This window comes from Solanum lycopersicum, chromosome 8, assembly GCF_036512215.1.
Source record: "Solanum lycopersicum chromosome 8, SLM_r2.1".
Taxonomy (NCBI): domain Eukaryota; kingdom Viridiplantae; phylum Streptophyta; class Magnoliopsida; order Solanales; family Solanaceae; genus Solanum; species Solanum lycopersicum.
In genome coordinates this window covers 54,550,956-54,573,078 of record NC_090807.1, presented here as the reverse complement: position 1 = coordinate 54,573,078, position 22,123 = coordinate 54,550,956, and the positions used below count along the sequence as shown (strand labels likewise).

Here is a 22,123-nt window from a genome sequence, read left to right as displayed (position 1 = left end):
TTGTAAAAAAATTATTATATTTTTATTATTACATTTGTTTATTATAATTTGTAAACATTAATTAAATATTTATAATAAGAATTATGAAAAATGAAACATACAAATGTTATTAATAATATTGTGAAAATGCATAAGTAGCCCCTCAACTTATGTCCGAAATCCCAGAGACACACTTATAATATACTAAGATCCTATTACCTCCCCTGAACATATTTTATAAGTAGTTTTCTACCTTTTTCGGCCTATGTAACACTAGCTTGAAGAAAAAAGTATACCAGTGTTGGTTCCACAAGATAGTGCCACGTATGCCGAAAAGGGGTAAAAAATTATTAATAAAATAAGTTCAGGGGGTAATAGAACCTTAGTATAGTATGAATTTGTCTCTGAGATTTCGGGCATAAATTAATTATGCATTGTTTTTTTTTTGTAAAACAAAAAAAAATAATGGGTAAAAATATTCGGTGACAACACAAAAATTATAAGTATTTTTCAACCAAAAAAGAACGATGACGAAAATAGATTTTACATACGCAAAAAAAGGGCATCCTGAAATTAATATTTTATTTTTTAATTACTTTTTTGCAAATATAATAAAAATTTGAAACTCCTAATCATCATAATTTTTTTTGTTATTGTTGTAATGAGATAATAATATTAATTGTGCTTCATAGCAAAGAAAAAGTAGAATAGTAATGGATTAAATGATTAGCATTGACAATAAAAATAACTAAATTATTCATACAAATCAAAATTTAAAAAATTCTAGCAAAAGTATCTAAGTTACTAATACTAGTCAAAGTAAAAAAAATAATTTAGCAAAAATAATTTCTAATTATGCTTCATTTTTTCCCCTACTATCATCTTCCTTTGCAAGTAGATCCGCCACCATATTTTGCTCCATATGTCAAACTCTTCACCTATGCATTCAATTGAATAAAAATAAAAATAAATAAAAATCATATACCGATTAAAAATAATTATACCAAAAGAAAACAAAGAAAGAAATTTAAACTATATGTAATATTTTTGTATATTATTTTTTCAATAGTACTAACAATACTAAATAAATAATTATTTCTTGAAATCTAACAAATATTATAATCAAACTATATTATATTCGAAAAATTGACTATTAGAAAGAACAATTGCATACGGACAACACAGTGTTAAGAATTACAAAGATATTTTTTTTAGTCATACGTGCTTGATAAATGACAGTACAAACATTAATAAAATATTAAGAAATAGCATGTCCAAGTACATCAAATAAAAAGAAATACTTGAGAATGAAATATATCTTATCTTCATGTACTTCTTTTTGGTTACATGTTAGGAGAGAAATAATAATTTTGTATGTGAATCTTCATGAAAGTATATATGAATTTATACAGTCAAAATAGAGGAAATAAATGAGGACTTGGAAATGAAATATTTATTAACCTCGTGTACTTTTTTTGGGTTACATGTTAGTTTCATTCACAAGTCAAATATGAATTTATACAAAAAAATAAATAGAGGAAATGGAAAAATAAAGACTTGAAAATGAAATATTTATCACCTTCATGTACTTCTTTTTTGTTACAAACCAAACTAGTATGATGAAGAGAGAAAGGACCACTTTGAATGTGAATCTTCATGAAACTAATATGAATTTATAGGCAAAATAGAGGAATACCATAAGACATTATAGATTTACAAATTTAAGTTTGAAGGTTATGAACATAAAAATTATGAAAGTATGAATATTATTAAAATTAAACATTAAAGAATGGTAAGTCGTGTGTAGGGGTATCAAAAACAAACTCAAACATTGGTAACCTGTAATGACCCAATAAGTTATTTTTGAGAATTTGGAACTTATTGCTTTACTTGAGTTAATTAATTGATGGGTAATTGTAGATAATTGACATAACCAATAGTTAATGGGCTAAAGTGATAATTAATTTAAAACCCTATACTACTTGACCCTTATATGAAAAGATAGTGAGTAAAATTTATCACTTTTAATACTAATTAATTTGAACAGAAATAAATAAAAGGAAAATAGAACGGACGAAGGGTCTATCGCTGACAAGAGATTGCTGAAGGTAAGGAATTTTAATCTCTCTATGCATGCAATTAAATTAATTGCTCTTCATAATGATTATGCTTTCATTAAATGCTACCTACACATGTATATAATAATATTGTAATAGCACAAAAATTGAAAAGGGGTTGTGGGACTCAAGAAAAAAAGAAAAGAAAATGACCGATCTTATATCTATATATTTAAATTAATTTGGAGAAAGTAGATGTTTGGATCCTGGCCAATCAAATTGTTGAAAGTAGTAAGACCACCATTGTTTTATTATTATTAGTACATTAATGTGGTAGATATGATAAAGTGAAGGTGACAATGGTGATGATATCATCATCATTCTTGAGACTTGTAAACTTAGGGACAAGAGACATTGTTATCGTTATTAGTAGTAGTATATAATTGTTGGATATCAATTGATCGGTAAGGGAAGTGATTGGTTAGGAATTTATAAACATGTATATTTTTCATACGTGCTACCAACAATTTCAAATAGTAACTAAGTTGAATGCTAACTACATGGTTTAGACCGTTACTATTTACATAAAGACGTTTGAGTTTATTGATTTTTACCATTGGTTTCATGACCAATAGTTTCAAAAATTTGCATTTTCTTATATCATCACCTTGTAATTCTAGTTTTGATATATTAAAATAGGTAACTAAATATTAGGTGTATCGTATTCTGGTGAATGCCATTAGATCTCCGATATTTGAAGGAATTGGAAGAATTGACAAGTTGATGGGCATCGAGAATTACGAACTTGCTTATAAATTTGGGTGAATTTTTAAGGTGAATGTCAAACACATAATAATGTGGGTGTTGTTAGTTTCGTTATCTTATTGCGAATATATACTTGAATAGATTGCATCGATTTGGAAGCTCAACAGAAAGGGAAAGCTCAAGTCCTATAGTGAGTTTTAGATTGGCTAAGGCAAGTGGATTTCTAAACCCTTGTTAAGCGTACAAAATTCGTGTATTTCCTTGTCTGATATTTGAGAATGATTTGGAGGCTTACTACTTATTTCTTGATGTTGTATTACGGTTGCATTGTGAATTATGCCTTATTATCAAAATGGTTATTTCCTCATTATTTATTTAAACATGTCATTTTTATTGCATCTCAAACATGGTTGTGATAAGAGTTATGTGATAAGAGGATGTATCATTTTGAGAGTCGTATCGCGCAACGCGATGATTACTATTATCGAAGGTCGTGTCGTGCGCGCAAGAGATGCATGGACAAATATATTCTCCATGGTTCTCAGATTGAGAGACAACGGGTGTGTATCATTAAGGAATACATGAATCACTATACTTGACATTGCATTTCATGGAATTACACATTTTTATTATTGATGAACTTGAACACATATTTTGCTGATCTTGTAAGTGTTTTTCTGTTAAACTTATGACTGTTAAATAATGAGCTTGTTGTTGAGGATATATAATCGGATAGAGTGTTGTTGTTGAGTGGTGTGCTTGGTAAACTGTGAACTGTTAGGCTATAGTGTAGAGGTTCAGATAGGGTGTAAGAAGTTCCCGTATTTCGTTCACTTAACTTTTGTTTAAAGGTTTGCTTGTTGGTACCGTGTAGTTTGATACTCACCCCTTGCTCTACAAATTTTTGTAGGTTACGAGCCCGAATCTTCGTAATACTTTCCATTCTCTTTGTTTTTGAGACATCTTGTAGAGAATTGTGAGGTAGTTGTTTGTCATCTCAGCGAACCTTCCTACTCCAGTTTATGACTTTGTTTTTACTTGAAAAACAACTTCATTTTAGACTCATATTTTATTTCAATTCTAGTATTTACATTAGAGGCTTGTGCATGTGACAACTTGGTTTTGGGAATTGAATTAAGATGACTTGTTTTCGTAATAGAAACTGTTATTGGACTTCTGTTTATTTCCGCATGTTGTTAGATGTTAGGCTTTAGGTTGATTTATCTTGGTGGGATAAGACGAGTGCCATCACACCTATTTTGGATCGTGACGAAATGGCATTAGAGCGTAAATTCATAGGTCTCACGTGTATACTAGACGAGTCTACATAGAGTCTCAAGGATCAATACGGAGATGTCTGTACTTATCTCTGTGAGGCTATTAAAATATTAAGAATCTTCCTTTTGTTCATTATTTCTCATCGTATGTGCTTACCTTTTCTTTATTCTGAGTTATTATATACTTTTTTGACAGATGATGATGACTAGAGCTAATGTTACTTGTGGTAGAGGGGAGACACTTCCCGAGGCAGTTGCTGAGGCCCCAGCTAGGTTAGGGGTAGAGATCGAGCTAGAGGTCGTGCTCGTGGTACGACACTATCCAGAGGTCGTGGCCATGGAGCAGTACAGTGAGAGGTCGTGCTAGAGAGGTCTCTCCAGAACCTCAGATTGATGGCACAGAGGACCAGGTTCCTCCAGAGCCTGCAGTCACACCTTTGATTCATGACACATTATTGAGGGTGTTAAGTGTGCTGGAGGGCTTTACTCAGGGTGATGGTGCAACCACCAAACCACATGACTCTCAGACTAGAGAGAGGGCTCAGACCTGAGAGCAACAGCAAGCTCCAGTTGTTCAGGATGCAGTGGGACAGTTACCAATGAATCCCGCGGTTGAGAATAATGTCGCACCAACAGTTGGGGGTCAAGGTGCCTCATTGGTTGTTCTGACAGAGGACGAGCAGTGTAAATATGAGAGGATCCTAACGATGGATACACCTCAGTTTCAGGATGGGAAGAGTGAGGATGCTCATGAGTTTCTGACTATGTGCCGAGAGTTGCTAGAGGTGGTTGGATTAACTGAGTCACATCGGGTTTGATATGCTACACTCCTTCTTCATAGAACAGCGAGAGAGTGGTGGAGGACTTATTCGGGGGCTTTTCCAGTTGGATCTCCTCCAGTGACTTTGGGAGAAGTTTTCTAATGCATTCCATGATCGTTTTATCACTTGGAGCGTGAGAGAAGAGAGTTACTTGAGGTTTGAGAATCTGAGATAAGGTGGTTTATCGGTTACAGAGTATTAGGCGTGTTTTTTCTAGTTGTCTAGGCATGCGTTATCCATTATTCTAGATGAGACAGAGAGGATCCACAGATTTGTGAGGGGATTGACTTTCTCTAACAGTTCAGCTATTTTTCGGGCATCTAGAGAGGAAGCTTCTTTCAAGTTTATCATGAGTGCCGCCAAAGAGGCAGAATTGATGGAGAGAGAGTAGTTTGGGGACCCTAAAAGGTCCCGTAAACCAGGTCAGTTTCATGGTGCCTCATCTGAAGGTAGGGGATCACAAAAAGGGAGTGGTTCTCTTCAGCAGTGGAGACCTATTCATGCATCTATGCAGACATCCGATGGTGGTCAGACATCTAGGGGTTCTTATAGCCCGAGTCAGGGATCGTACGGTTCATAACCGTGACCTACAGAGCGACACAATTATAGTGGGTTTTCAAGGTCCACACAGCAGTTCCCAGGACAAAGATTTTGCTTTACTTGTGGAGATCCTGATAACCTGATGCGACACTATACTTCTCAGAGGGGTCGTGGTGGGCTCCATCCTAGATTTTTATTTCAGACTAGGACACCAGCACCGTAGGGTAAAGGCTGTGGTAGAGTTCAATCAAGTAGAGGCACTGGAGTTTCTAGTATAGGTGTTGGAGCTTAATAGTGGGGGTAGAGGTACCACCCAGGTTGGAGGTGAACGAGGGGGCCACTGTTATTCTTTCGCAGGGAAACCCAAGGAAGAGGCCTGTGATGTTGTTATTATAGGAACTATCTAGTATTGGCATCGACCTGTGTCTTTGTTGTTTTATCCATGATCTACATTCTCTTATGTGCCTACCTATTTTTCTGCTGAATTTGATATGATATGTGATAGAATGATTGTACCTATTCGTGTTTCTACACCCATGGGTGAGCCCTTATTGGTGGATCGAGTGTATCGATCCCGTCTTGTTTTTGTGGTTGGGTATGACACTTGGGTAGACTTAATCATTCTAGGGATGGTAGACTTTGATGTTATCTTGGGTATGAACTGGTTTTCTGCTTATTATGTTGTCCTTGATTGTAATGCTAAGATTGTGGATTTAGTGATGCCTGGTGTTCCGAGGGTTGAGTGGAAGAGTGTTAGTGGTTCTTATTCTAGCAAGGTCATCTCTTTTATCCATGCTCAGAGATTGGAGGAGAGAGGGTGTTTGTCTTACTTACCTTTTATTCGGCACACTAGTGTTGAACCACCTCCCATGGATACTGTTCCCGTGGTTCAGGAGTTTCCAGATGTATTTCCTTATGATCTTCCAAGTTTTCCTCCCAATAGGGACATTGATTTTGCTATTGATTTGGAGCGGGCACTAATCCTATTTCTATCCGTCCATATCGTATGGGAGTTGAAAGAGTTGAAGGGTTAGTTACATGATTTATTGAGTAAGGGTTTTATTCACCCTAGTGTGTCACCTTGGGGTGCCCTTCTATTGTTTGTGAAGAAGAAGAATGGGACTATGAGGGTGTGTATTGATTACAGACAGTTGAACAAGGTAACGGTGAAAAATAAGTATCCTCTTCCGCGTATTGATGACTTATTTGATCAGCTACAGGGAGCATCATTGTCATCTAAGATTGATTTGAGGTCTGGTATCATTAGTTGAAGATTAGGGCATCATATATTCCTAAGACAACCTTTCGAACTCGATATAGGCATTATGAGTTCCTAGTGATGTCCTTCGGATTGACTAATGACTCTGCAGCATTCATGGAGTTTATGAATGGGGTGTTTCGACCATACCTTGATTCTTTTGTGATTGTTTTCATCGATAACATCTTGGTTTACTCCAAGACTAAGGAGGACCATGTCCGACACTTGAGGATTGTACTTCAGAGGTTGAGATAAGAGAAGTTGTATGCCAAGTTCTGAAAGTGTGATTTCTGTCTTACTTCGGTGACATTCTTGGGACACGTGGTGTCCAAGAAGGGTATTAGAGTAGATCCGGTCAAGATCGAGGCAGTTGGCTGGACACAACCTACTTCACCTACTGAGATTAGAAGTTTTGTGGGATTGGCAGGCTATTATCGATGATTTGTTTAGAGTTTCTCTACTATTGCAGCTCCATTGACTAGATTGACTCGACAGGGCATGTGTTTTGAGTGGTCTGATGAGTGTGAGGAGAACTTTCAAAAGCTCAAGACTTTGTTGACCTCGGCTCCTGTTTTGAATCTACCCGAGGAGGGTGTAGACTTTACTGTGTATTGTGATGCTTCAAGAGTTTGTTTGGGTTGTGTATTGATGCAGAAGACGAAAGTGATTGCTTATGCTTCTAGGCAGAAGTCCCATGAGAAGAAATACCCTACTCATGATTTGGAGTTGGCAGCTGTGGTATTTGTACGTCATTATTTGTATAGGGTGCATTGTGAGATCTTCACTGATCACAGTCTTCAGTATATCTTTAGTCAGAGGGATTTGAACTTAAGGTAGCGGAGATGGCTTGTGTTCTGTGACCATTCTATATCATCCGGGAAAGTCCAATGTTGTGGACGATGCTTTGAGTAGGAAGACTCCTATTGAGGAGAGACCATTGTCTAGAGATGTTCAGATGTTAGCAAATAGTCTTGTTCGATTGTGAATTTCAAAGGAGAGTGATGGGGTGATTGCTTTTATTGAGGCTCGATCTTCTTTAGTTGATCAGATTAGTACGCACCAGTATAATGATGAGAAGTTATGTCTCATTCAATACAAAATATTAAGAGGGGAAGCCAAGGTGACTATCCTTGATTCTAATGGTGTCTTGAGGATCGGAGGCAGGATTTGTGTGCCCAAGACGGGCGAGTGGATTAGATTGATTCTGGAGGAAGCTCATTGTTCTTGATATTCCATCCATCCGGGAGCAGCAAAGATATATCATGATCTGAGTCAGCATTATTGGTGGTGTGGGATGAAAAGGGATATTTCAAACTTTGTTTCGAGGAATTGCCAGTAGGTCAAGTGTGAGCACCAGCTGCCTGGGGTATGTCTCAGAGGATGCCTATTCCTACTTAGAAGTGTGAGCGAATTATTATGGACTTTGTGGTGGGTTTTGCTACCACAGTTGGTGGTTATGACTCCATTTGGATTGTTGTTGACAGACTGACCAAGTCTACCCACTTTATTTCGGTTCGGGTGAAGTATACAACAGAGAAGTTAGCCGAGATATATATCAATCAGATTGTGCGACTACATGGGGTTTCTGTTTCTATTATATCAGATCGAGGTTCACTATTTACTTCTCACTTCTGGAAGACATTACAACATGGTCTGGGTACTCACTTAGATATGAGTACAATTTTTCACCCTAAGACAAATGGTCAGTTCAAGCGGACGATTCAGGTGTTGGAGGACATGCTTCGAGCATGTGTGATCGACTTTGGTGCTAGATGGGATTGACATTTATCCTTAGCAGAGTTTGCCTATAATAACAGTTATCAGTCCAGTATTTAGATGGTCCTATTTGAGCCATTATATGGCAGACAGAGTAGGTCTTCGATTGGTTGTTTTGATTCGGCGGAGATAAACTCTTTGGATACATACTTTCTTAGAGATGCTATAAAGCAAGTATGAATGACTTAGTATAGATTGTTGACAGCCCAGAGTCGATAGAAGAGTTATGCTGACCGGAGAGTTAGAACCTTAGTGTTCATAGAGGGTGATCATGTTTGGCTCCAAGTATCACCCATGAAGGGTGTGATGAGGTTCAGAAAGAAAAGCAAGCTTAGCCTTAGATTCATTGGACCTTTTGAGACTAGCCGAGTGGGAGAGGTAGCCTATAAGTTGGCCTTGCACCTAGTTTTTCGGCAATTCATCCTGTTTTCCATGTCTCCATGCTTCAAAAGTATATTCCGAATGAATCTCCTGTACTTTCACTTGATTCTGTGGAGTTGGGTCCAGACATGACATTTGAGGAGGAACTTATAGCTATATTAGATAGGCAGGTTCGGAAGCTTAGGACCAAGGAGATTGCTTCAGTAAAGGTGCAGCGGAAGCACCGCTCAGTGGGAGAGGCAACTTAATAGATAGAGTCTGACATGCATGCCAAATATCCTCAACTTTTTGAAGCTCCAGGTACTTTCTTTCACTTTATGTTCGAGGACAAACATGAGTTTTAGTGGTGGATAATGTAATGACTCAATAAGTAATTTTTGTGAATTTGGAACTAATTGCTTTACTTGAGCTAATTAATTGATGGGTAATTGTAGATAATTTACATAATCAATAGTTAATGGACTAAAGTGATAATTAATTAAAAACCCTATACTACTTGAACCTTGTATGATAAGATAACTAAGTAAAATTTATCACTTTTAGTACTAATTAATTTAGAAAGGAAATAAACAAAAGGAAAATAGAACGGAGGAAGGATTTATCCCCGACTACAGATTGCTGAAGGTAAAGAATTTTAATCTCTCTATGAATGCAATTGAATTAATTGCTCTTCATAATGATTATGCTTTCATTAAATTCTACCTATACATGTATATAATAATATTATAATAACATAAAAAAAAATTGAAAAGGGGTTGTGGGAATCAAGAAAAAAAGAAAAGAAAATGGCAGATCTTATGTCTCTATATTTAAATTAATTTGGAGAAAGTGGATGTCTTGGTCCTGGCCAATCAAATTGTTGAAAGTAGTAAGGTCACCATTATTTTATTTTTATTATTATATTAATGTGATAGATATGATAAAGTGAAGGTGGAAGTGGTGATGGTATCATCATCATTCTGGAGACTTGTAAACTTAGGTACAAGAGACAGTGTTATCGTTATTAGTATTAGTATATAATTATTGGATATCAATTGGTCGATAAGGGAATCGATTGGTTAGAAATTTATATACATGTACATTTTCATACGTGCTACCAACAATTTCAAATAATAATTAAGTTGAATGCTCACTACATGGTCTAGACTGTTACTATGTACATTAAGGCCTTTGGGTTTATTCATTTTTACCATTGGTTTCATGACCAATAGTTTCAAAAATTTGCAATTTCTTATGTTATCATCACCTTGTAATTCTAGTTTTGATATATTAAAATAGGTAACTAAATATTAGGTGTATCGTATTCTGGTGAATGCCATTAGATCTTCGATATTTAAAGGAATTGGAAGAATTGACAAGTTAATGGGCATCGAGAATTACGAACTTGCTTATAAATTTGGGTGAATTTTTAAGGTGAATGTCAAAAACATAATAATGTGGGTGTTATTACTTTCAAAATCTTATTGTGAATATATACTTGAATAGATTGCATCGATTTGAAAGCTCAATGGAAAGGGAAAGCTCAAGTCCCATAGTGATTATTCGATTGGCTAAGGCAAGTGGATTTCTAAACCCTTGTTAAGCGTACGAAATTTGTGTATTTCCTTGTGTGATATTTGAGAATAATTTGGAGGCTTATTGCTTATTTCTTGATGTTGTATTACGGTTGTATTGTTGTGAATTGTGCCTTGTTATCAAAATGGATATTTCCTCATTATTTGTTCAAACATGTCATTTGCATTGCATCTCAAACATGGTTGTGATAAGAGTTATGTGATAAGAGGATGTACCATTTCGAGGGTCATATCGTGCGCCGTGATGGGTATTATATTTCGAGGGACGTATCGTGCGCCACGATGGTTACTATTATCGAGGGTCATGTCGTCCGCCGCCACAGATGCATGGATAAATTTGTGTCCATGGGTCTCAGACTGAGAGACATCGGTTGTGTATCATTATGGAAGACATGAATCACTATACTTGACATTGCATCTCATGACATTACACATTTTTATTATTGATGAACTTGAAGACGTGTTTTGTTGTTCTTGTGAGTGTTTTTCTGTGAAACTTATGACTGTTAAATACTGAGCTTGTTGTTGAGGATATATAATCAGATACAGTGTTGTTGTTGAGTGGTGTGCTCGGTAAACTGTGAGCCATTGGGCTGTAGTGTAGAGGTTCAGATAGGTTGTAAGAAGTACCCGTGTTTTGTTCACTTAACTTGTGTTTAGAGGTTTGCTTGTTGGTTACCGTGTGGTTTGATACTCACCCTTGCTCTACAAATTTTTGTAGGTTACTAGCCCGGATCTTCGTGATACCTTCCATTCTCTTTGCTTCCGAGGCATCTTGTGGAGAATTGTGAGGTAGCTGTTTGTCATCTCAGCGAATTTTTTTACTCTAGTTTATGACTTTGTTTTTACTTGAAATACAACTTCATTTTAGACTCGTATTTTATTTCAAAATCTAGTATTTACATTAGAGGCTTGTACACATGACAACCTGGTTATGAGGATTGAATTAAGTTGACTTGTTTTCGTAATAGAAACTGTTATTGGACTTCTATTTATTTCCGCATGTTGTTAGATATTAGGTTTCAGGCTGACTTGTCTTGGTGGGATAAGATGAGTGTCATCACACCCATTTTTGGGTCGTGACATAACCCGTCCAACCTGCCTAGAGTTTTAATGGTTGGGCTCAAGATAATTTGAATTGGGTTCAATTTCAACCCATCAAGCCTAACCCATTTGAAGAGAATCCTCAATTGAGCCCAATTTAATCTCCAATTTCAATCCGTTTTAAAACTTTTTATTAAGATATGTTCTTATATTAAACGTATGAATTATTATCTATTCTATCATCTTTTACGATTTATCTATTCATTTATTACTTTTTAAACAAAAATTCTTGAGTGGAAATTCAAATTTTGATTATAAAAGTTAAATATCAATATGTTAAATTATTGAGATTAATCGGGTCAAATTTGGTGGGTCAAGACCCAACCCGTTTTTTAGCCTATTTAAGCTTTAGTAAATTTTGGGCGGGTCAAGACCCAACCCAATCTCTATTTGAACTCATTTTAATATCTCCTATTTCAACCCAACCCGCTCATTTGACACCACTAGTCATGGGTAATAAATTCTTGTAAATAAATTAAAAAATGGGGAAAGGGTCTGTAATTAGGGGTGCAAAAACCGAACAAACCAATAAATCGAACCGATAAAATGTTATTGGGTTATTGTTATTTGGTAATTGGGTTTTTAATGGGTTTAGAAAAAATAATTATTGGGTTATTGAGTCAGTTTGGTTTTCCTATTGGGTTATTGGGTAAACCGATAACCCAATAAGAAGATAGTTATTTACTACTTTACCCTTCCTCAATATTAAATATACATAATTTAATACATAAATAGATTCAATATTAGTTTTTCAGGCTATGTGATTTTTTGGTTAGGAAATTGGTGAGAACTTTGTTGATTATCTGGTGGAGCAAGCAACTTTTCAAGATTGTCTCATTGAAATATTTTATTTTAGTTTTAATTCTAGTTCGTAATTGTAGACGATAGTTTTTGCAAGTTTGTGAACTTTAGTAATTTGATCAATATTTAAAGTTTTCTATTATGTTTTGGCGGTAAGTTGGTAACATGTAATTATAACATACGTACTATTATATATTATTTGATTGATATTTTCTTATTGGGTTAACCGAAATCGAACCGATAACATCAAAAACCGATAAACCGATAAAAAATTTCTTATTAGTTTGTTATTGGGTTAGCATATTTTAAAATCGAAAACCGATAAATCGAACCGATTATATGTAAAACCGAACCAAACCGACCGATGCACACCTCTATCTGTAATATACTTCAACTTTGGCTAAAATTGTTGTTACGATATAAAATTTTATGGGGACCTTTTATCCGCCTGCATGATTTAATAGTGTATTTTAATAGTATATATGTGCCACATGAACAAAGTACTATTTAGGCAAAAATATTCATTATTCCCAGAACTTAAAGTTTTTTATTCGGTGTACACTTAAACTTTATTGTGTTTGAATTACCCCCCCCCCCCCCAATCCCCCAAACTTGTTTATTCATCCAACACGTGCACCTTTTCTGTCCACCTGGCGTAAAAATTGAAATCACACTCTACTAGGCGCGTGAGGGAGTGATTTTTGCCACGTCATAAAGCTACAACAATAAAAAAATGTAAAATCTCTATTTTTTTAAATATTGACCGGCCGCAGACGCGTCATCGTCATCATTATCGAAGCCCAAGGGCCAGTTCTTCGGGTAGCAGTGTTGTTTCTCATTGTTGAAAATGAATAAGGATTTTGATTTAGCTGATTGAGCTAGGTGAGATGAGACGGAGTGTTATGTGAGCTGGAAAAAATCGTGTTGCTTTGCGGCGGAAAGGAGTTTAGAGTGAAGAATTGAATTTGCATCGAAAAGAGAGATGAGAAGAGGAGATACGATGGTTGGTGGTGGAGATTGACGGCGGCCCTGAAAGGAGTTGGAATATGATATTTATTTTTTGTCATTTTAATTTATATAGGTGGCTATTATTTATCCAGGTGGAAATTCATATCATCACTATTTTTGCCAGCTGACGCTCGTGTGTAGTCACACTAGGAGCAAAAGACAAAAAGGTGTACGTGATAGTGGAATAAACAAGTTTGAGGGAGTAATTAAAATAGAATATAGTTTAAGTGTACACCAAATAAAAAGCTTCAAGTTCAGGGGGGTGATGAATACTTTAGCCTGCTATAATGATGCAATCTTTATGATGTCCATGTTGACACATATGTACCTTTAAAATAAGCTATTAAATAGTAGAGAGGGGTAAAAAGTCCTTCCAAAGTTTAATATTGTTATAACAATTTTCGATAAAAATTTGAATCTATTTTAGACTTTTTTCCCTTAAAATAAAGAGAAAAATTACTTATAATATATATATAAAAAAATCATTATCATTTCATGATTAGAAATTAGACAAACAAATGAAAAAAAATTCTGGCGAATTTTTGTTGTAAAGGTTCCTCCATTAATAAAATATATTTTTTATAATAAATTAAGTAATTTACTTTATAATACAATAACTAATTTGAATAAAAAAAACTAGAAAAGGAGAAAAAAAGATAAATTATGCATGTCCTTTATTATAAGTGAGACAAATAAATTAAAAAAAGATGAATGTGAAGAGTTTTTATTATAAATGTTGTTCCATAAATAAAATATTTATCTATAATAAATTAAATAATTCATCTTTACACTATAATATTAATTTAAATGTTTAGCAAAAGTAAAAAAAAAAAAAGATAAAATGCAAATGGAGGCCATAGACAGATGTCACATAACCTTTTTCTATGTTTCTTTCTTTATTATATATAAATATAGATATAGATTTTGTAACTAAATAAGGACTTAAAGGGTACTAAAAATTTGTCCCAAAATTATTTTTATTTATCCATCACACCACGTGCTAAGTATACAGAAACCTTATAGAATATTAGTTGAGTTATTATTTAAAGGGAAAAGGCTCAAATATGTCATTAAACTTTCAGAAAAGGTTCATTTATGTCATTCATTAAAAGTTTGACTCATCTATGTCATTTCCGTTCAAGAAAAGGCTCATTCATGCCATTATTTTTTAACAGTTGTTTTGCAAATTTTTGACACGTGACCTATTGTAATTCGGTCATGTCATCAATTTTTTAATTAAAAAATTATAATTTTGGAAAAAAATTGAACTAATTTTTTTTATTTAAAAATTGATGATGTGGCCGAATTATAATTGACGATGTCACAATGTTTTTAATAAAAAAATCAAAATTCTGAATAAAAATTGAATTAATTTTTTTTATTAAAAAAATTGATGATGTGGCCGAAATTGGCCATGTGTCAAAAATGGTTTTGCAAAATCACTATTAATTCTTTAACAGTAATGTAATAAATGAGTCAAACTTTTGACTGACATAAATAAGTCTTTTCTAAAAATTTAAGGGGAAATTGTATATAATAACAAACTAATAACCTAAAATAAATGGAATAGCTAGGGTTTGATTTAATTGTGCTCCATAGCAAACGTTAGCTAAAATTTGCCATCGTCTCTCTCCCAGAAATCTCGCTCGCCAGTCTCCGTTCTCGCTCGCTCTCTCGCTTTATACACAGAAGTGTATAATTCTGTTTCTGTTTTGTATAAAGCGAGAGAAAATTGTATATACACATGCAAAAATATATATCTTCGTGTTATACACTTAATTATACAATTTACAAACATTTTACTTCAAATATTGCAGAGAAAAAGGTCAACGAATTATACAATTGCGAATTGTACAATTGCAGTGAAATAAAATTTTCTCTAGCTTTATACAACAGAAGTGTATATATTGTGTTTCTGTTTTTGTATAAAGCGAGAGAAAAACATATATCTTCTTGCTATACACTTAATATTGCAGCGAAATAGGTAGTGAATTATACAATTGCAGTGAAATAGGATAGCGAATTATACAATTGCAGTGAAATAGGCCAGCTAATTATACAATTTAGGCCAGCAAATTATACACTTGTATATGTATAGCGAATTCTACAGTTTTATGTTTGCTACGGAACGCAATTATGCAAAGTTTGCTATAGTATACAAATATAAATTTTTTGTTTGCTATATGTGAAAGTTGCCCAAAATTTAATGACATTTGAGCCTTTTCCCTTATTTAAACTAGTCAGGTATATCAGCAACCCCCTACAAAGCCACATCGTTTTGTTTGTGATTGCGGTTATCTGTGTATCTTTATATGCTTGATGAAAATAGTCTTAAATCTCCTTTTTCTTTTTAGTATTTAAGCGAAGGTAATTTGTCAAATAAACCAGTGTGGCCAGAGATGGGATGTAAACCACACAAATAGCAACTTAGCAAACATTTTTTTTATGATTATGGTACCCGAATCAACTTTACTGTATCTTTAGCTAATTTCACGGAATAGGTATCCAAACCAACTTTACCGTATCTTTAGCTAATTTCACGGAATAACTACCATCTCCCACTAGCAACATGTAACTCTATCATCAAGGTAGACAAAACAAGTTACAGATTACGAGCCTGTTTGGCTCAGCTTAAAAGCTGGTCAACTGACTTAAAAGCTGGTTTTTGACTTATTTAGCTGTTTAACAATACTCAAAACAGCTTATTTTAAGTTTAAAAAAAAACTTATTTTAAGCCAAAAGTTAAAAGCTGGGGTAGGGGTGCTTTTTTTTTTTTAGCTTATAAGCTGTTTTAAATTGACCACATTTTTATCTTTTTGTGCTTAATATTTTTATACAATCTCCAAATTACCCATATAACCCTAACATTTCTTTCTTCCATTTTTCCCTTTTCACGTTTGACATAACAACTTCAGCACTTTTATCCAAACGCATAACTGCTTATTTTAAAAATAAGTTTCAGCACTTTTAAAAGTACTTTTTTAAAGCTGCTTTTATTAAGCCCATCCAAACGGGCCCTACAACAATTCATCATCATAAATTAGCTGATTTTATATAAATGGTCAACCTACCACAATCATGCTCTCAATATATTTAAAAAGCCCAAAAAACACAAAAAAGACAAGAAGATATCTTGATCCATGGAGCTTGAAATCAGAAGTGGAACACACTTATTTCAAGTTAAGCACAAAATATCAAAAAGTACACAACATATCTGAATTTCTACAAACGAAGGGAATCATTTCCCTTCTTTCAGAAAGTTTATTGTCAACACTTCCAAGGTAACCAAACATTTTAGAGAATAGTTTAAACAAGAAAACAAGTTTTCATAAAATATTTCTTTCGTACGAACACGCCTTAAAAGAAAAATAGCATGAATATTAACTATAGGAGAATGGAGAAAGGAAGAATATACATTAACCCTATTACTGTACACACATAAGGTTGCATGGTACCATATACACAAGTACATGAAGAATGCCTAGCAGTTGGTTATTAGGAACTAAGGGTCAGCAGGTTCACCACCACAAAATGCATCTGGTTCAAATGATCTTGCAGACTCATCATCGTAGACTCCTGGTACAGATCTACCACCAGCTTCTTCTGATGGTATATAACTATCCTTTTGGCCATTCTCAATATTGACAAAAACAACTACACACACAAGCAAAGATGTTGCAAGAACCACCAAGGTGTTCTTTAATCTACTCAGGACAGGCTTCACCTGCATGGTAGGCCAGAAAGAGTAGTCACTTCACAATTCAATCAGTTTGCACTAAGCAAGATGTCCATCCCACTAGAACAAATTCAATCGTTGCCAGCTTAGAAGCATCTTTCTTCATTTAATTATAGGAACTATGAGTAATTTGTGTCTTTTTTATTGAGCTGTGATGAATCGTATAGGGTATGGAAATTTCATAGTGTGGGCTTGGCAATGCATGGAACAAGATCTGCTGATTCAATTACTAAGATTTGCCATCTTACAAGAAGATGCAATAATCTAAGTCCATTAGAAAAATCTGCGCTACACAACTAATGCAGAATCGTATTTCAGTCAACCTTGTTCAGTAAATAAAAGCCCTAGACCAATTTACTCAGACTTAGAATATCTTTTGTTCAGCAAAGAAATTGTACCATAATGTTGCCAGTCTCAAAAAATTATACCATAATGTTGTTGCTCACCAAAACAGTTAAACCAACAACTTGACCAAGTTTAAATTACTTACAGAAAAAGAACCCAAAAGGCGGTCCCGTGCCAAAACTTCAGGAGTCTTCACCCATATCTGCAATGAAGAATTTCCTTTTCAATACTGAAGGACGTGGAAATATTTTCATCAGAAATTAGCTAAAGACTAAATTATTGATACTAGCAGATTACATGCATGAAATCAGCATTTAGCCTAAAAGCTTATTTTCCTTCACCCATATCTCATATCTACAAGGAAAATCTCCAAGTACCAAAGGATGTGGAGAACTTTTCATCCAAAAAAAGCTAAACATAAGCAAATTCTACGATGAAATCAGAATTTAGCCTAAGCTATATTATTCCATTCAATTCAAGGTAATCGTTTCTGCAGTATTTCCTCACCCTAAACAATAAACTCCATGGGAAGTTTGGCAACATATGTACAACAGATCTGCAATATCGGCTTCACTATAATCTGAATATGAAAAAAGAGTGCTCACAGAGAATATCATCACTGACCATCCAGGGGCGAATTTATAGGTAAAATATGGGGCACATGAAGCGTGGTCTCTCCGTAAAATTAGGTATTCTATGTATATATTTTCGAAATTTGGTATAATATTATCTGCTAGCACTCATGCTACAAGAAGGCTAAATGGTGCACTTGGTTGAATGTTTGAGTTATTTAACTAGAGGACTAAAGGATTAGTTCTCACTTAATACATTTTTTCCTTTATTTAGTGGTGCCATGTTTTAGAAATCTTAGATTGAACTCTGCGACCATCTAGGCAATCGTAGTTCTAATGTAAGTGCTGTACAGTAAAATATGAAAAAGTTATTAGACTAACACTTTCCTGCTTATTATATTCATCTTTATTAGTTGATTGCCACCTTAGACTTCTGCAACATTTCTCTCTTTTTACTGATCATGTGATGTCCTTTGGATTATCAAATTACTCTTCCAGTCAACGGTGCTATTTTCTTTTAATAACACTCTTTTAAAATGACCGACTGTTTGACTTCATATTTCAAAATCACATCATCCGTAATTCTATGCACTATCACTAACTGAAGATAATTAGTCAGTTATCCCAAGGAAAATTAGAAGTTAAAGAACGCAACGACAGCTACAAAATGAAAAAAGGAAGTGAAAAAGAGGTGGAGACAAATAGTTTTGTTTTTATTTCAAGGATAGAAATGTTCTAAGAAAAAAGGATAATTCCCATTTCCCACTAATCATAAACAAATGTAAGTTGAAAATTCACATCTACATGTAACCTTTCTTGTTAACTACCCATTTCCATATCACCTCCATAAAGAAGTGATAGTTCTACATAATGCATTTTACTCGCTGACAACTTCCACATCCATTTGTTCCATTTTCCAAAGAGTGCTTGTTTAAAAGACCAAAGACAATAATCAACGAATTACAAATCCATTTATTTAAAAAAAAAAAAAAGGAAGATAAATCCACCCATTTCTATTAAGCTTCTTTTGCCGTCCATTCAATTAAGTCTTCTCCACTCTTTTCCTTCCCACTGGACATCTTTCATCAACATCATCAAACACGCAGTAATTCAGGACAATGGCATATAATGTATGGAAAATTAGAAAGGATAGTTATTTTGCATCTGTTAATAAATTATGTGTTTCCACCTTTCCAACCTTTTCACTGATCTTACAGTTACAAGCCTCTAGAGATCTACATCTTTAAACTTCCCTTTAACTGCACATCCCAAATACTCTGTGGGTAGTGAGACCACCCCACAACCAACAGCTAGGGAAAATCCTGAGCATTCTGGAGGAGTCCCACTGGAATCAATTCTGACTTCCTTAAGTTGATTTCCAAGCCTGAAAATAGTTCACCGCATTCTAAAGTTCTGAATGGATACCAAATCTTCGACATATACAGATACCCGAGGAACAGAGTATAATTTGAGAATAGGAGGTAAGGCACACAGTTTTACATCCTCCAATGTAACCATTGACCTGAAAGCCTTGCATATATTCTCCTACCTTTACTTGTCAACATCCTACTGTGGGATTTCATAACTAGAAGAATAGCAGAGGGGAGAAGCGGCCCTATCTAAAGGTCCTATTATTTTGAAGAAACTAAGAGGCTCCCATCTCCCTTAGAGATATACAAAATCTAATGTCTCCACTTCAATCCAAATCCACTTCTCAACAAGGGGCATCCTAGATTATTTCTGATTAACCTGATAATAGACCTTCTCTATGCCAGCATACATAGGATCTCAAACATCCATGTAAGGAATTGAATAACTAACTTGTCAGCTGTAAGGGTTGCATCCCAAATTTGTCTTTTCTCCTACAAAAGCATTATGTTTTTCGTAGACAATTTTATCCAAAATCTGGAAGTTCTGAAGGAAAAGCAAGCCTTGTACAACTGTTGAAGTTCAGATGTCTATGGTTTTGGTTTTCTGGTGCAACATTCAAGGTGTACAATATTGTTTGAATGGCAACACTCAGACCAAGAACTAGTTAGCAAAGTGCAGCTGAATGTATCAAAATCAAGACAGTTATTACCACTCCCAGAAAAGATTTGACCTAAACTATGTTGGGGTCTTGGGGACATCTTCTTTGTTGGTTAAAAGGTAAAACAGTTAAGAAGTAGAATTGAAGGGTACACAACCTTTAACTGCTTCACAACACCTCTTCAATCTGATTTGAATTAAATTATAAGGATCAAGAGGCGTTAATGCTTTTGATTTACGATTTAATCCTGCAATGTTGCATATTTCTTAAAAGAATAACATAACTATACTATAATGAATTTGAGGGGTACTACTCGACATGTCAGCAAATAGAAACTGATTAGACAATGAAGCAGTTTTTCCAGTAATCTTCTATATTCATTTAACTCCATTTGAGCATATTTTATTCCGACTAGCACTACTAATTGTAAGCGGCGGAGCAACAGTAAAGTTGTCGACTTGTCTCTATATGACCATGTCATGAATTTGAGCTATGGATTGCTTGAGTCAAGGTGGATGCCTACATTACACCCTCTTGGAATGGCAACCCTTCCCCTAATCCTGCCTGAACACGTAGTTTCTCGAGCACCAGACACATTTAGACATTTAGTAAAACTAATCCTAATAAAAATCAGAATGTTTCACAAAAGTAAAATGCTATCTGAAGCCAAAAGTCAAGTAGCATTCATTAGAGAGTTAGTTCATGGAGTACAATCCCATTAGCTAAAGGTACTAACTTTCCAATCAAATGACAGAAATTGAAGACAACATAAGAATTAGTACCTGGCCATCATACCATCCTGTTTCTTCATCTATCAGCGAGCAAACACAAAAAAAATAAAGTGATTAATTGACATAAAATAATAATCCAACAAGAAAAAGAAAGATGAGTACATTCAACAGTGGCACTAAGCAATCTGTTACCAACATAAGCCCAACCAAGATACATCCTCACAACAGCCAAAGTGACAACAATAAGGCCACCAGAAACAGCACCCAAGAACGGTTTAAGGGGTTCGGGTATGGGTCCAGCCGACCCGAATAAGTTAACAGGAAGACCCACAAAGAGGGCAAAAGCAAGTCCAGTAGCAAATAAACGGGAACAGTACTCAACCAAGTCACCAGAAGCCCATGAAAAAGGGAAAGAATCAGAAAGGGCTTTGAATTCGTTAACAGGCTGCTGGTCAAGTGGAACAGGACACTCAGTTTCTGGTAAAGGGTTGTTATTTCTAAAAGATGAAAAGGGTATTCTTGGAATAAACCTTTGGTTATGAAAATGGTGAGTTTTGAGATATTGAGTTGATGAAGAAGGAAAACAGAGAAGTTGATGATGATTTGGTGAAAATAGAGTTGCCACTGATATGGCCATTTGCATTTGCCCTGTTTTCCTTTAGTTACTTGCTAATAGAATTACAGGGAAGTTTGTACATTTTTGTTACTTCATTATCAAAAATATCTATGGTGATGGTAAATGCAAAAAATATCAAGTGTTAAGAGTGTACTTGGAGTTTAGTATTTCTTTTCTCACTATTTTATACAAAAGTGAAGTGTCACTTTTAATTTTTATTTTGAGTTTTAAATAACGTCCAAATTTCATATCTAAATTATTATTTGAAAAATACACTTCATCTCTTTTATTATAATCTCTTAATAGTGTGTGTACACTCTATATTATTAAAAATATCATGCCACATAAATAAAATATGTTTGCTTATAAGTTATACCTATCTAGATTATGTCCTTCGGAAAGATGTTAAGCATTTAATTGATTCTTGTTAATAGAAGGAGACAACGAGGTAATGGTTAAAGTGTATGGAGATTTTATTTATATTTTTGAGATAGATAGATTGTCTTTGATAGACTCTTGGCTCAAGAAGAAATATTTCAAAGTAGTACGAAAAAAGAAAATAATAGAGAAAAGTGGAGAAGCCATGAAAACAAATACCATTAGAAGCATAATTCTGAACAATAATTGCAACAAATGATATGATTATCGAACTATAAGAAATAACAATTATCTTTCACTAATTATATTCAATTGATGAACTGTGTAATATTAGGACAAAGAAAATAGATTTAAATTGGAGAAAATCAAGTTGAG

At 34.5% G+C, this 22,123-nt stretch overlaps 1 protein-coding gene across 2 annotated transcripts; it reads right to left on the bottom strand.

Annotated features, from left to right (window-relative positions):
* Positions 1-16,560: 16,560 nt before the first annotated feature.
* LOC101260364 (uncharacterized protein ycf36) lies at positions 16,561-21,574 on the bottom strand. 2 transcript variants are annotated; one of them, XM_004245054.5, is made up of 4 exons: positions 20,917-21,574; positions 20,806-20,834; positions 17,568-17,624; positions 16,561-17,065 (listed from the first exon to the last, which is right to left on the bottom strand). In XM_004245054.5, the coding sequence occupies exons 1-4, from the start codon at positions 21,395-21,397 to the stop codon at positions 16,844-16,846; spliced, it is 789 nt and encodes a 262-aa protein (XP_004245102.1). In that variant the 5' UTR covers positions 21,398-21,574; the 3' UTR covers positions 16,561-16,843. The 2 variants fall into 2 exon arrangements, with proteins under 2 accessions (XP_004245102.1, XP_004245103.1); XM_004245055.5 differs by having other exon boundaries at positions 20,947-21,574.
* Between the last annotated feature and the right edge of the window lie 549 nt (positions 21,575-22,123).